The 17,157-nt window shown below is 41.6% G+C and overlaps 1 protein-coding gene across 1 annotated transcript in view; it reads right to left on the bottom strand.

Annotated features, from left to right (window-relative positions):
- The window catches only part of LOC126161971 (serine-protein kinase ATM), a 481,619-nt gene that overhangs the window by 418,575 nt on the left and 45,887 nt on the right, over positions 1-17,157 (bottom strand). Inside the window, exon 5 of the mRNA XM_049918161.1 lies at positions 15,606-15,770. Coding sequence (XP_049774118.1) covers positions 15,606-15,770 — 165 coding nt within the window. The remainder of the gene's footprint in view (positions 1-15,605; positions 15,771-17,157) is intronic.

The following is a 17,157-nucleotide window of genomic DNA, read 5'->3' as shown; positions in this document are numbered from 1 at the left end:
ATAAATGACTTCCTGACACTTAAATCTATACTCGATGTTAACAAATTTCTCTTCTTCAGAAACACTTTCCTTCCCATTGCCAGTCTACATTTTATATCCTCTCTACTTCGACCATCATCAGTTATTTTGTTCCCCAAATAGCAAAACTCCTTTACTACTTTAAGTGTCTCATTTCCTAATCTAATATCCTCAACATCACCCGACTTAATTCGACTATATTCCATTATCCTCGTTTTGCTTTTGTTGATGTTCATTTTATATCCTCCCTTCAAGACACTATCCATTCCATTCAACTGCTCTTCCAAGTCCTTTGCTGTCTCTGACAGAATTACAATGTCATCGGCGAACCTCAACGTTTTTATTTCTTCTCCATGGATTTTAATACCTACTCCGAATTTTCCTTTTGTTTCCTTCACTGCTTGCTCAATATACAGATTGAATAACATCGGAGAGAGGCTACAACCCTGTCTCACTCCTTTCCCAACCCCTGTTTCCCTTTCATGCCCCTCAACTCTTATAACTGCCATTTGGTTTCTATACAAATTGTAAATAGCCTTTCACTCCCTATATTTTACCCCTGCCACCTACAGAATTTGAAAGACAGTATCCCAGTCAACATTGTCAAAAGCTTTCTCTAAGTCTACAAACGCTAGAAACGTAGGTTTGCCTTTCCTTAACCTAGTTTCTAAGATAAGTCGTAGGGTCAGTATTGCCTCACGTGTTCCAATATTTCTACCGAATCCAAACTGATCTTCCCCAAGGTCGGCTTCTATCAGTTTTTCCATTCGTCTGTAAAGAATTCGCGTTAGTATTTTGCAGCCGTGACTTATTAAACTGATAGTTCGGTAATTTTCACATCTGTCAACACCTGCTTTTTTTGGGATTGGAATTATTGTATTCTTCTTGAAGTCTGAGGGTATTTCGCCTGTCTCATACATCTTGCCCACCAGATGGTAGAGTTTTGTCAGGACTGGCTCTCCCAAGGCCGTCAGTAGTTCTAATGGAATGTTGTCTACTCCCGGGGCCTTGTTTCGACTCAGGTCTTTCAGAGCTCTGTTTAACTCTTCACGCAGTATCATATCTCCCATTTCATCTTCATCTACATCCTCTTCCATTTCCATAATATTGTCATCAAGTACATCGCCCTTGTATAGATCCTCTATATACTCCTTCCACCTTTCTGCTTTCCCTTCTTTGCTTAGAACTGGGTTTCCATCTGAGCTCTTGATATTCATACAAGTGGTTCTCTTTTCTCCAAAGGTCTCTTTAATTTTCCTGTCGGCAGTATCTATCTTACCCCTAGTGAGATAAGCCTCTACATCCTTACATTTATCCTCTAGCCATCCCTGCTTAGCCATTTTGCACTTCCTGTCGATCTCATTTTTGAGACGTTTGTATTCCTTTTTGCCTGCTTATTTACTGCATTTTTATATTTTCTCCTTTCATCAATTAAATTCAATATTTCTTCTGTTACCCAAGGATTTCTACTAGCCCTCGTCTTTTTACCTACTTGATCCTCTGCTGCCTTCACTACTTCATCTCTCAAAGCTACCCATTCTTCTTCTACTGTATTTCTTTCCCCCCATTCCTGCCATTTGTTCCCTTACGCTCTCCCTGAAACTCTGTACAACCTCTGGTTTAGTCAGTTTATCCAGGTCCCATCTCCATAAACTCCCACCTTTTTGCAGTTTCTTCAGTTTTAATCTACAGTTCATAACCAATAGATTGTGGTCAGAGTCCACATCTGCCCCTGGAAATGTCTTACAATTTAGAACCTGGTTCCTAAATCTCTGTCTTACCATTATATAATCTATCTGAAATCTGTCAGTATCCCCAGGCTTCTTCCATGTATACAACCTTCTTTTATGATTCTTGAACCAAGTGTTAGCTATGATTAAGTTGTGCTCTGTGCAAAATTCTACCAGGGGGCTTTTCTCTTTCATTTCTTAGCCCCAATCCATATTCACCTACTATGTTTCCTTCTCTCCCTTTTCCTACTGACGAATTCCAGTCACCCATGACTATTAAATTTTCGTCTCCCTTCACTACCTGAATAATTTCTTTTATCTTGTCATACATTTCATCTATTTCTTCGTCATCTGCAGAGCTAGTTGGCATATACACTTGTACTACTGTAGTAGGCGTGGGCTTCGTGTCTATCTTGGCCACAATAATGTGTTCACTATGCTGTTTGTAGTAGCTTACCTGCATTCCTATTTTTTTATTCATTATTAAACCTACTCCTGCATTACCCCTATTTGACTTTGTATTTATAACCCTGTATTCGCCTGACCAAAAGTCTTGTTCCTCCTGCCACCGAACTTCACTAATTCCTACTATATCTAACTTTAACCTATCCATTTCCCTTTTTAAATTTTCTAACCTACCTGCCCGATTAAGGGATCTGACATTCCACGCTCCGATCCGTAGAACGCCAGTTTTCTTTCTCCTGATAACGACGTCCTCTTGAGTAGTCCCCGCCCGGGGATCCGAATGGGGGACTATTTTACCTCCGGAATATTTTACCCAAGAGGACGCCATCATCATGAACCATACAGTAAAGCTGCATGCCCTTGGAAAAAATTACGGCTGTAGTTTCCCCTTGCTTTCAACCATTCGCAGTACCAGCACAGCAACGCCGTTTTGGTTAGTGTTACAAGGCCAGATCAGTCAATCATCCAGACTGTTGCCCCTGCAACTACTGAAAAGGCTGCTGCCCCTCTTCAGGAACTACACGTTTGTCTGGCCTCTCAACAGATATCCCTCTGTTGTGGTTGCACCTACGGTACGAACCTCATCTTATATTCGGGCAATTATGTAATTACTGAAGAATTAATACACACTCATAAGTACGCTACTGGACTGAAAATATAAAAAGAAATATGCAACAAAAATGTGTCAATTATAAACACCATGATTCCACTTGTTTTTTTATTTGCTTTAAAAAATTAGAAGTGCTTAAAGTGGCTGTTACACAACTCAGCGGGAGAAATATCCTGTAAATTAATTCAGTCAGAATACGATGCAATTCTCCATTAGTTGAAACTAGAAATATTGCAAACAAAATCTTAAGCATGCTATATATTGAACGCTTTTGATTACAACGCCATCCTTGCACTACAGTATCATATTAACTTACTATAACATTATCTTCATCTGTTTACAATGTGCTTAGTGCTACAGAATCCTCACTCCACTACCTTAATTTGTAACTCGGTAAAACAATATAGTTATGCCCCCCCCCCCCCCCAACGCCCCGTCCCCCTGCCCACAATCCCCTCTCTCCGTACATGAAATCTGTATCATACACTCCTGGAAATGGAAAAAAGAACACATTGACACCGGTGTGTCAGACCCACCATACTTGCTCCGTACACTGCGAGAGGGCTGTACAAGCAATGATCACACGCACGGCACAGCGGACACACCAGGAACTGCGGTGTTGGCCGTCGAATGGCGCTAGCTGCGCAGCATTTGTGCACCACTGCCGTCAGTGTCAGCCAGTTTGCCGTGGCATACGGAGCTCCATCGCAGTCTTTAACACTGGTAGCATGCCGCGACAGCGTGGACGTGAACCGTATGTGCAGTCGACGGACTTTGAGCGAGGGCGTATAGTGGGCATGCGGGAGGCCGGGTGGACGTACCGCCAAATTGCTCAACACGTGGGGCGTGAGGTCTCCACTGTACATCGATGTTGTCGCCAGTGGTCGGCGGAAGGTGCACGTGCCCGTCGACCTGGGACCGGACCGCAGCGACGCACGGATGCACGCCAAGACCGTAGGATCCTACGCAGTGCCGTAGGGGACCGCACCGCCACTTCCCAGCAAATTAGGGACACTGTTGCTCCTGGGGTATCGGCGAGGACCATTCGCAACCGTCTCCATGAAGCTGGGCTAAGGTCCCGCACACCGTTTGGCCGTCTTCCGCTCACGCCCCAACATCGTGCAGCCCGCCTCCAGTGGTGTCGCGACAGGCGTGAATGGAGGGACGAATGGAGGCGTGTCGTCTTCAGCGATGAGAGTCGCTTCTGCCTTGGTGCCAATGATGGTCGTATGCGTGTTTGGGGCCGTGCAGGTGAGCGCCACAATCAGGACTGCATACGACCGAGGCACACAGGGCCAACACCCGGCATCATGGTGTGGGGAGCGATCTCCTACACTGGCCGTACACCACTGGTGATCGTCGAGGGGACACTGAATAGTGCACGGTACATCCAAACCGTCATCGAACCCATCGTTCTACCATTCCTAGACCGGCAAGGGAACTTGCTGTTCCAACAGGACAATGCACGTCCGCATGTATCCCGTCCCACCCAACGTGCTCTAGAAGGTGTAAGTCAACTACCCTGGCCAGCAAGATCTCCGGATCTGTCCCCCATTGAGCATGTTTGGGACTGGATGAAGCGCCGTCTCACGCGGTCTGCACGTCCAGCACGAACGCTGGTCCAACTGAGGTGCCAGGTGGAAATGGCATGGCAAGCCGTTCCACAGGACTACATCCAGCATCTCTACGATCGTCTCCATGGGAGAATAGCAGCCTGCATTGCTGCGAAAGGTGGATATACACTGTACTAGTGCCGACATTGTGCATGCTCTGTTGCCTGTGTCTATGTGCCTGTGGTTCTGTCAGTGTGATCATGTGATGTATCTGACCCCAGGAATGTGTCAATAAAGTTTCCCCTTCCTGGGACAATGAATTCACGGTGTTCTTATTTCAATTTCCAGGAGTGTATTTGCATGTGGTGGTAAATAAATACGTAAAAGTTAAAATGTGAACAAATTATAGCACCAGAAGAAGATACTGTATCCATATCAGATAAACTAGAAACAATTATTATTGGTTATATTATTATTGATTAAACATCTGCCATGGATGATAGTCATGCAAACACATTAAACTAGGAGCAGTGGTAGTTGCATTATGTTTCCTAATTATTATGGTTCAAGAAGTAGTTCAACAAATATCTTGATACACTATAGTTTTATTTTTAATTAACATTTTAAACAATAAGATAATAATACAAAATACACTCATGGCTAATGGCTACTTGTACCATTTCATTTTTTTATTGGGATGGGGGATTTATTTCATTATTAAAATTAACTGAAAAATAGTACAGTATTTTTAATCATACGGGAATTTATTTGCAACCTAAAAATACTTGGTATTATTACTACTGCAATTATTATTTCAAAATTCTCATCAATAGTGTGGACTGTTCAAAACTGTATCAGAATTGTATTGTTACTTCCAAAAGTACACTTCAAATTAGTAACTGTATCATTTTCTACATGCTTATTATAGTCTCCATCGCAAGATAACAAAGCTTAGACATACAGTAAAAGTTCATTATAACGTTCTTCAAGCATATCAAGAAAGAAAATATCTTAATCAGAAGGTGATAGTCGATGTCAAAGTGGCAGTGTTTACAGTAAGTACCATAAGTAACATGATAAGTGATACAAAAAATTCCACATACTAAAGACAAATTCATTATTATAACCAAAATTAATTAATTCATACAATAAAATACAAATCACTGTTTTAAGATAATGGAAATTACCCATCTTGTTGCTTCAGTGTATTTGTATTTCAATCTTCACTACCAAGTGAAGTACCACAATAGTCAGTACCCTGTACATTGGTTCAAATCTGCACTCAATCATCCAGATTTCGGGTTTCTGTTATTTCCCTAAATTGCTGTAGGCAAATACTGGGATGCTTCCTTTGAAAGAGCACAAATAATTACCTTCCCCAACTTTAAGACAATCCGAACTTGTACTACATAATGTACTCGTTGTTGATGGGATGTTAAACCCCATTTTCCTTCCTTCGTTCCATCTTCACTGGTGTTTAAAGGATTTTCTTTCCAATGAAGATTACAGGTAACAGCATTTGGTGATTCAACCTTGTTACCACAGAGGTATTAGTGAATGTGACTAATAAAATCCAGTACTTGTATCATTCCTACACTGCTGTGCCTTCAGCAACCCATAGTTCCCATGTATCCGTGTCATTCTGGGGCAGAAGTGACCATATCAGTTTGCAGTGGCGTTAGCATTACCAATGTCATTACATTTGGTGCTAGAAGGAAGCCAATAACAATGAGTGATGTAACGGGACAATGATCAGCAGCATCATTTGAATGTAGTGAGTGGAAACAAAGTTAGTTTTTTTTTTTTTTTTTTTTTGCCCCCATGCTATTGTGTCACAATGTAGTGTATTTTGTTTTTAGTGTAGGAGGCCTGGACATTATGCCAGAGTATGCAGAGAACGCTCATGACTGACACTAAAATATAAGGATAAGATGTGCCTGTAGCAAGACATGTAATAATGGTATGGTGTAAGTCCTTTCCTGTGGTATTTTCCTTTAATTGTGGACATAGGCTTTAGCAATAAGTGAGCCAGGAGTAGAGAGGGTTACTACTACAGAGGCAGTCCAGATATTAATGAATGAGATGGCACAAATACAAGCGGACAACACAAGACCTGCATAAGCAGTTAGATGCATTAAGAAAGAATAGATTTTCATCCAGTATGTCAGTACCCCTCCCAGGTACTAGCACTGCTGCCATAGTTTCTCCTTCTGTGGGAAAAGCAGGGAAGGATGTTTTGGCATTTATACACAAATTATTAACAACCTGTTAGTCAAAGGAGCAGTTGTTGCATACAGCCAAGTAACTTTTGATGAGAGTGCCAAAATATAGTGATGAAACTCAAGGAGTTGAAGAATACTCAGACATATGAAATTCTGAGGAAAGGCCTGGTGTAGTGATATAGGAGGAATAATAGTTGTAGATATTACAGGGAGCAACTGAACAGTGTCTTGCAAAACAGGGAGAGTCCATCGAGAATTCTGTGAACAGGAATAAAAAGCTTAATGTCAATTCACATGAGTTGACAGAAAGTGAACATATAAATAAGTTTGTATTGCGAGAAGCAGAACAAGGAGCACTGGACGCATTTTTGAGAGGATTGCCACCTGACGTATTAAGGAAAATATGGGCAGAGTTTCTGAAAGACTTACCAGGAGCCATAGCACTGAGGACAGTGACGAAGGAAATCAAGGCAGTATTCCAAGTATGCAATAAAAGGGGAATATTTTCTGCACAGGAGAAGTGTTACCATTCTGGGCAGTCTGACCATATATGGCGAGAGTGCCTTCCACTACAATGTAGGAAATATGGGCAGGTAGGGCAACATGAAAAATATTTACACAGAAGCCTACTGTTAAATGGAAGTGAGGTCTCCATGGTCACTGAACAGCATGTGTATGCTGAGGTGGAATTTTGCTTAACTGACTTAGTGGATGGAAGATAACAAATTTTTACTGGACACACATCCATAGTTGTGTGTGGCAAGTTTGGACCTCATGGGGAAATGAAAATTGGGCTCACCTTGACAGGTTATGTGGAGTGTGTGGAAGTGATGTGCTTTCGCTAGGATCGGCAATAATAGATTTTACAGCTGGGGGCGGGGGGGAGGGGGGGGGGGACAAAACATCTCAGGGTATGTATGAAACTTTACTTCATACAAGTGTTGGTTACTACACTGTTTTTGGATTAGATTTCTTACACGAACATCACGCTAAAACTGAACTTGGACAGCATATAGTGGAACTCGATGGGGCATTGTTCCATCTGGGGGGAATTGCTGTCAGTGCCACACTACCACAAACTTCGTCTCTTCGGAAAGGGGAGCCAATTAGACTAAGTGCACGGCCACAAAGGATTAATTTGCAGGATAAAGTATTGCAAGGAAAACTACTATAAGTGAGTGTAGCAGCTGTTTTGCTGATAAACGTGTTGTGTAGTTGAGCCACTAAAGGAAAATGAGGAATTATATAAGGCATGATGTTTCACACACAGAAGTGTGTTACATGTACAGGAATCAGGCAGTAATGAGGCCATGCTCGTTGGAACAGATAACTTTGGGATTGAAGACATGGATTTGTCTTGTGAGTTGATAGTTGCCTACTTGGAGACTTTAGAGGAATATAATTTGGATAGAATAAATTCAGAACCTAAGCTTAAACAAACTGCCAGTTTAACTGCATTTGAACAAAAAGTAGAACACTTGAAAGGAATTGAAAAGCTAACAATGGAGCAGTTGTTACACACTCTGAGCATCTGTTTAATCCTCATTGGTCTTTGCCAGTGACCCTGGTGCAAGCATAGAATCCCAACTGAGAATAAACTGCCTGTATGTCATAAACCATGCAGGATATCATATTATTTGTAATGATGGAATAATTTGTAATTTCTTAGACTTTCCCGGTGATTTGATGACATCTCGTGGAAATCGGGTTTTCTGCCGGATATCAGCGTCTTCCAAACACGATATTTCGACATCATTACTTGACGTCTTCATCAGGTGTTCCCTGAGACTGGCTGCTTGCTGGACTGGGTCGCATATTTATGCCTGCCTGGTGCCTGGTGTTCTGTTTGCCGTTCCCTAGTCGGTCCGCGCCCGCAAGTCGCGCTCCCCTGCCGCTCTAGACGTTCCCTATTCCGTCTGCGCCTGCTCTGGCCGCCTCCGACTGCGGCTGAGGCTTCCTGGTGTTCCCTTCTTGGCTCGTGCCCGCAGTGTGCGGATGTCTGAGGCTCGTTGTTGGTGTTGGCAACATATTTTCTCCAGTATTGCTTCAGCAGTTCAAATGCCAGGTTCCATGCAATGCTTAGCTGGTATCCTGCTTCCCAGTTAATCAGGTTTTGTGCCATCTTTATCTCTATAGATTCAGTGATGACACTATCCCAGAACCTGGGGGTCTGAACCATGACCTTGGTGTTCTCATAATCCATGGAATGTTCCAACTCTAGGCAGTGTTCTGCTATTGCTGATTTTGTGGCCTGCCTTAGCCTGGTATGTCGCTGGTGTTCCTTACATCTGATTTCCACCATTCTAGTCGTTTGGCCAATGTAGGACATACCGCATTCACAAGGAATATTGTAAATGCCAGGCTTCCTTAAGCCCAGGTCATCTTTGACTGTTCCAAGTAAAGCCCTGATTTTGCTAGGTGGGCAGAAGACACTCTTGATGTTATGTTTCATTAGTATTCTGCTGATCTTGGCAGAAACAGGCCCAGCATACAGTGAAAATGCCAGCTTCTTGATTTCTTCTTCTTGCTCGTTCTCCGGTGTATCCTGACGTCTCGCGGGATGTAGAGCTCTGTGGATGTCCCTGGATGAGAATCCATTGTTAGCAAACACTTTTTGAAGATGTTCAAGTCCCCCTGCCAGGCTGTCAGAGTCAGACAGTGTCTTAGCTCGGTGTATGAGTGTTCTAAGCACCCCGGTCTTTTGTGCTGGGTGGTGGCAGCTGTCGGCCTGTAGGTATAAGTCTCTGGGTGTTGGCTTTCGGTACACACTGTGGCTGAAGGTGCCATCCGCCTTCTTCTTCACCAGGACATCCAGAAACGGAAGCTGACTGTCCTTTTCTAGCTCCATGGTGAATTTAATATTCGGATGCCTTGAGTTCAGGTGGTCCAGGAAGTCTTCCAGTTTTTCGCGACCGTGGGGCCAAATGACAAATGCGTCATCAACGTATCTCAGGAAGCATGTTGGCTGGTAAGTGGCAGTTGTAAGAGCCTCATCCTCGAACGAGGAACCCGGCATTTGAACTGCTGAAGCAATACTGGAGAAAATATGTTGCCAACACCAACAACGAGCTCAGACATCCACACACTGCGGGCACGAACCAAGAAGGGAACACCAGGAAGCCTCAGACGCAGTTGGAGGCGGCCAGAGCATGCGCAGACAGAATAGGGAACGTCCAGAGCGGCAGGGGAGCGCGACTCGCGGGCGCGAACAGACTAGGGAACGGCAAACAGAACACCAGGCACCAGGCAGGCATAAATATGCGACCCGGTCCAGCAAGCAGCCAGTCTAAGGGAACACCTGATGAAGACGTCAAGTAATGACGTCGAAATATCGTGTTTGGAAGACGCTGATATCCAGCAAAAAATGCGATTTCCACGAGATGGAATAATTTATTAATAAATAGTTATGGAATGGTATTAGCGAGGAAAGTACCTGACCTTGGGGAGCACCAGTGGCAATTGTTAAAAAGTACAGACCACCAAAACTAATTCAGATGTGTTGTGATTACCGATATCTCAATAGTCGCGTGATTACAGACACTTACCTGATCCCAAATATAACAGAAACTTTGGATAACCTGGGACAGTGCAGGTATTTCTCCACCATAGATCTGCAGAGTGGTTATCATCAGCTAGAAGTACCAACAGACAATCAGCCAAGAACAGCATTTACAGTTTCTTCAGGACAATACCAACATTGACGTATGCCATTTGGATTAAAGAACGCTCCAGCCAAGTTTCAGCATTTGTTGGATGGAGTTTTGAGAGAGTTATAGCCAAGACAATGCATGGTATATTTGGATGATATATTTGTCTTTGCAAAGGACATGGAAGAACATGTGCTATTGCTATGGGACGGTGTTGAAGTGATCACCTGCCACCCATTAATACTCAGCGTAGAGAAGTGTCTCTTGACATTACAGGAAGTACAATATTTAGGACATGTGATGACTTGTACAGGAGTCCGGATGGACTCTAGATTGCTAAATGCCATATGGGACTTCCCAACACCACATACAGGCAAGGACTTACAATCTTTTTTTAGGCTCAGCAGGTTATTAGAGAAAGTTTGTAACAAAATTTGCAGAGATAGCACAGCCTCTCACTCACCTACCGAAAAAAGGAGTGATGTTTCATTTGTGACTGGAGTGTGAAGATATGTTTGGTGAATTGACAGAATTCTTGATAACTCAACTGATGTTGGTTTTTCCAAATCATGAGAAGGAATTCGTATTAACGTGATGCAAGCAATCATGTCTTGGCAGACAGCGCAGAGCATCTGATCACATCAGCTGAATAAACCAGAAAAAGTTACTTTAGCGCAGAGAAAGAAATACTGAGTCTCACCTAGAGCATACAATATTTTCAATGTTATTAATGAAGTAGGAAATTTAAAGTAATAACTAATCATGCAGCATTACAATGGCTATCAGGTTTGAAAGATCCATCAAGCAGCTAAACGTGGTGAATTTTAGTTTGAGGTCATACATCACATGGTAACATGGATGGCCTCAGTTGAAATGTTTGCGTGTTGTGAAGAGTGGATGACACCAATGCAGAACGACAGAAAGCAAAAGCCCAAGATGAAGACTGTAAGCTATCTGCAATGCAGCCACAATTCATTGTGCACAACAAAACTCAGACCTTATGCTGTGGTTCTGGCAAGCTGCAGGAAGTAGTACTGAAAACAGACACACAATCATGTATTAGCTGACTGCAGAGGTCGGAGAACACAGAATGACGTGTAGTCAAACAGTATTGATGGTGAACACATAGGCTGGAAGTAGAACAATGTGTGAAGAACTGTATACCATGTGCATAGTGGGCTTAATTGAGTCATCGGTGTATTCCACTGCAAAGATTACCAGAAGCTAGTTAACCATTAGAAATGATCATTCTGGGCATAGTAGGTCCATTTGGGCAAATCTCGGCAGGGAATCGCAATGTACTTACAACGACAGATCACTCTTCTTGCTACATGGGAATGGTAGGTTTCCCAAATCAGCAAGCCAAAACAATGGCTCAGAACATGGTGAATAATTGATTGTTGAAGTTTGGTGTTCCATAAAGATAAATTATGAACCAGGGAACGAATTTCATGTCAGAGCTAATGAAGCAACTTCGTCATTTATTATGAATTCATAAACTGAGGGCAAGTTCATTTCACTTGCTAGCTAATGGGAGAACAGAGTGCACACATTGGACAGTAATGAAGACTTAATTAGTTATGTCAACAGTAAGAATACAGACTAGGACATGCTGTTACCCTATGTCGTGGCAGTGTATAATTCTGAGGTTGACAAGAATATGGGCCTCTCACCACACAAGACAATACACGGCCAAAAGGATTCTATCATCATTCAAGGTCATGATGCCTAAAATATTAATAAATGGGGAAATCTCTATGGAATTTCGCAAGCCAGATACAAAGTCAACGGAACATAAGAAACAGATGAGGCAATGTAATACCAAGTTATTTATTTACTGCCAGTGGAGTAGGTAACATTAATGAGCCCTTACACACTGCAGGGAAAAATGAAAAAATTCTTTACACATTATCAAGGTCCTACCAAGTAGTCGAGATGACCCCTCCGTTAAAGGTGAAACTGTAGCTCTCTACTCTTACAACAATCACCAAGATGGCCATATCTGACCCTTTCAGAGTGTGCCACAACATTTTGCCATAATTACCTGCATCAACCCCAACATATGGGGAAGGCAGTAGGAAGGGGAAGGTGGTATAGAAAGAGTGAGAAACGTAACAGGCCATGAAGACCCACTTAAAATGAACATTTTCCAGTCGAATTCACGATCGGACATGTAAACAAAATATGTAATTCGCCTGAAAAAATTATAGCTACAAAACTAACTACTACATTACAATTACCGTAAAGTACAGAAGCTCTGTAAATGAAGGGAACATTTTCCATGAAGGGAGCATCTAGTAACTAATAAAATATGAAAATGCATTATTGTAATTTCGTATTCGAGAAGTTCTGCTTGAATAAAATAATGGACACAAACCAATATAGGATTGTATTTGCTGTTCTGGAGCAAACATACATTTATATATGTATTTTCAGTTTTTATATGTTAATCTTAATTGTTACTTAATCAAAAAAATCATTTTACACAATGTCGAGGATTGTTAAGAAAGTATAAATAGTTACAGCTATGTTGTCAGGGGACGTCAGTACTTTGTGAGTATTTGGACAGAAAGCATGTAGCTTGTTGAGTAAGATTCATTTCATTATTGTAAGTATGTTACTACTTATTTCAGTTTTGTCAAGATGCTTTGATTTACTTTGAGACCATAATAAATACTCTGCTGAAACATTATACTGGACTAAATATTAATTTAACTTTATAGTTAAACTTTATAGTAGCTATAAGAATCCAGGACTATGGCTGTGACAGATCATATGCAATGATAAGCACACGACCTTAAATCAAACTAATTCATAGTAACATTTTAAGTGCAATCTACATGCATATTGCCTTAAGCGTTAGGATCTAGAGTTACACTGCCATAAGAGCAAAGAGACAGTGTCTTAAAAATTTTGGAGTTTTATTAGCTGCCCTTTTTTGTCATGCATCATGGTAATAAGAAAATGGGAAGAAAATGATGTACAGATGGTAAAGGGTTTTGGTCTTCTTTATATAATATATATTTAACCTGAGAGTTCACAAAAGTCTTGGAGCATTTGGGTGGCTTTATCTACGTACAGTTGCTGAATGACAGGTGACAAGTAACAATGTTAATTTGTTAATTTTAGTGTTGTGGTATGTTAACAGTTGATTTAGGAATACCGTGGGGTTTCTTTATTTGAACCGATCCGGATTTCTTGTTAGTGTAGTAATTTGGGAGTTTGTTTCATTTTGCAATTAACTTCAGAGGACAGTGTGCAACATTTGTTTATTTTGATGTATAAATATAGTGTAAGTAAAGTACAGCTATGATTATTTTTGGGTTTTATTTTTATACGAAACATTGGGAAGTGACTCACAGCTGACATGTAATGCATCATTGGGGATACAATGGTGGTTCAAACCACCATATATATCTGTAAGATGAAGCAGTTTCTCAAGGAACAGGTATGGGAGGATACACATGGGACAGCCTCACACCACAACCTTATTTCCAGAGGACAGGACCTCAATGGGTATACTGGGTGTATGATCAATTTGTAATTATCACAACTTGCCAAAAGCAGGGGCATTAAAAGGGAACAGAACGCTTAAATTACAGGACAGTGGGATACCTTTGAATGGAACTCAAGTGTCATTTTGGGACCAACTTTTCAGCTTCCAGCAACCATAACGGGGACCATGGCTCCAAATCTAAAATAGCCGCTATTGTTTATGCCTGATACTCTTTTGAAAATAATGCAATCTAGAAACTTGACCTACCAGAATACACTGTATACTACACTACTCAGCTCTCTTAGAGAGTTTATAGCTACACAGAATGGGGGCATTACTGTAGGAAAGATATTCCATCATATTCAGCAATACCGAAGCAGGTACCAGCACTGGGTGATGGGAACAGGAATTTCGTCCTTGTGAACCATCTTAATCCCAGTGCTCATTAGTATAGTCCAAAAGTAACAGGAATTTCACTGTCTTAAACTGTCTTAATCCCAGTTCTCACTACTATAGCACGCATCTGTCAGTGGTAGCGAATCATCCGCCTATCTGAGTCCCCAACCGCTACATAGTAACCCCCCAAGGTTTCAACAACTGTGTGTGTACCAGTCACCATGTACTTTGTGACGGAGTGAACATGTGCTTCATAGTCACTTCTACGAGTGGAGGCAAGCTCATGTCACAACATGGCTCTCCAGAGCACTCAGCCCTTAGCAGCATTTGACGTTGTAGTATGACTGGTTCTGGGACTTGACAGTTCCCACACCAGCCATCAGTCCAATGTGGGGCCCTGCAACTCCAATTTCACACAACCACACTATCAGCTAGCTGAAGTTACACACGCCGCTGCTAAACCTGATGGTTCAGAGTCACAAGCCAGTGCCACTATGTGGTGACCTCAACTAAGGTGTCTTTGTCTGGGAATCCAAGCATCTCAAAGGGTTCTAGGTTTAACGCAGGCATCTCCACACCTGATCTGCTGTTCATGGCCATCAATGTGTGAGCCCATTGGATGCCAGGAGTGGTTTCCTTGTGTCAGCAGGGATGCTTCGCTGGCCACAGCTCTTCCACTGGAGCAACACCTGCTGCTGCATGGTCATGAATGACCACTGGATGTTATGCCGAGGTAAATCCCCACTGTCTGGCTGGCCTCACACAACACCCAAATACGGTCAACAATGAACGTTCAAAGTGGATGAGCAGTTCCACAATCTCTCATTGTGGTATTGGTACATCACAACCCACAGTTCCTGCACACACCTTTCTGTGACAGAAACGAGTGTCTTGGCTTGTAGTGGTGTCTGTATTGATGGTATCATTACTGTAGCTAGATTTATCTGCCCCATGTCTATTGATTGCATTTCCTTTGTGTGTCCATTCCTCTTCAACTGAACTGCCTCTTGTTATATTCATTAACACAGTACTTACAGCCTCATAGAACTTTAAATACAGTTCAACATTCCTCAGTATTTCAGTACTCCACCTCTTTACACAATCACTCTTTCTGGTGATTCTCTTAAAAACTTCAACTTTCTTTTCATCATTACTAAACTATGATCAAGTCTGTACTAACTAGGTACGCCTTGCAATACAGTATCTGATTTATAATTATATTAACAAGGTTTTAATGTGTATACCAAAGCCAGAATTTGCAAAAAAGTTCAGTTGGTCTCTCTGCATTTCACTATCAATTGGTCCATTAATTCCAGAACTTAAGCCCAATGTAAGACAGAAATAACAACTAAAAATTAAAAACACACACCTAACACAGTCAAGAACCACTATAACCGACTGTTGGAATCCATAAATTACCTAGGGAAAAATCATGGTAAATTAAAATAAGTTTGTACACTAAACTTACCTGTCCAATGCTCTTCTCCAAGCTTACTTCGATACTCTTGACGTGGGAGCAAACTGCTCCTCACAATTTCTGTATATTTATCAGAGTAATTTTTTCTGAGGTAGTGGTCTGATAAAACCTGAAGAATACTTGTAATCAAAACTGAGCACATTATCCTTGGAACTCCTAGTGAAAAGAAGAAACATGAACTAATTTTAAAAAGGAACCAAAAATATTAATTTGAAAATGACAAGTCTCTGAGCATCTGGTAACAAAGTATTATGCAGTTATTTTAGTTGATTTGTTCACAAACATAGTTTACAAAATGCTCAAAATCATTAGTGCCTCCAGAATAAAGCTCACAACACAATAAGACACATTACATTTGGGGGGGGGGGGGGGGGTTCAAAGAAATCCTGTAATGTGTTACATCAAACTCACAACTCATTTGGTGAAACAAAGGAAATAGGAGTGTCAAGGATAGGGACTATCAAAGATTGAGGCCAGCGAGGTTTTCAGAAAAGCTGGTAGTGGTGTGCAGGCTCCAGATGGCACAGACTGTGAAATAATCACTGAAGTGAAGCACGTGTTGTACAGCATGTTCAGCAATTGGATGGTCCAGCTGCCTCTTGGCCACAGTTTGTCAAATGGCTATTCATGCGTAAAGACAGCTTGTTGGCTGTCATGCCCACACAGACGCAAGCACAGTGGTAGCAGCTCAGTCTGTACATCACGACTGCTTTCACATGTAATCCGGTAATCCAGCCTTCGATGGGATAGGTGGTGCCTGTGATGGGTTGCAGCAGATGGCAATGGGAGGATTATAGGACAGACCTTGCATCTATAGTCTGTCCAAAATTTGTTTAGGATTGATAGCGACGATCAAAGTGGTGGTGGTGGTGGTGGTGGTGGAGAGCACGCAAGAGGCCTGTGTCAATTTCTGCAAATACCACGCTATCTGCAGCCGCTGCATATACCTGAAGTCTCCAGACCTTCACCCCACACCACAACACTTCCTGCTTTATGTGCAGTTAGCTTACTGTCCTGTGTGATAGTTGCACCCTATGATTTTGTGTGTTTGTTGTTACAGTTGTAGTCGTTATTCTTTTATTTGTTGTTACTGTTATTCATAGTTACTGTTATTTTTGTTATCGTTATACATTGTGTGGTACTGAATGATATCAATTTGTAGTTCATCAAAAGTTATAAGCGAAAAGTTCAATGTCATTCTCTTGGCCTGGGTATTGCAATATGAGGGTAGTTAAGACAAACAGTATGCATCTATGTGCCTACTTTGAGAATGAAAAACTTGATCAGGGTGTATGTGAAAATATGGGAAAAAACCAGGCATTTTTTCACCTGATAAAAACTATGGGAACTTTTCATTGTTTTAGTTTTCAGTTTAATTGTTGTAATTTTGACTGGTAAGAACTGATACTCTAACAAAGAATTTTACTTTAGTCTATTACTGCAGAAGAACAGCAGCATTAAAACATAAACAACAGAATAACACCAAAATAAAACTTCAGTTGCAAAGAAAATATGCCATTTACAACAAAACATAGCGCACACA

Source organism: Schistocerca cancellata, chromosome 2 (assembly GCF_023864275.1).
Source record: "Schistocerca cancellata isolate TAMUIC-IGC-003103 chromosome 2, iqSchCanc2.1, whole genome shotgun sequence".
Taxonomy (NCBI): Eukaryota; Metazoa; Arthropoda; class Insecta; order Orthoptera; family Acrididae; genus Schistocerca; species Schistocerca cancellata.
This window is presented reverse-complemented; position numbering and strand designations above follow the sequence as displayed.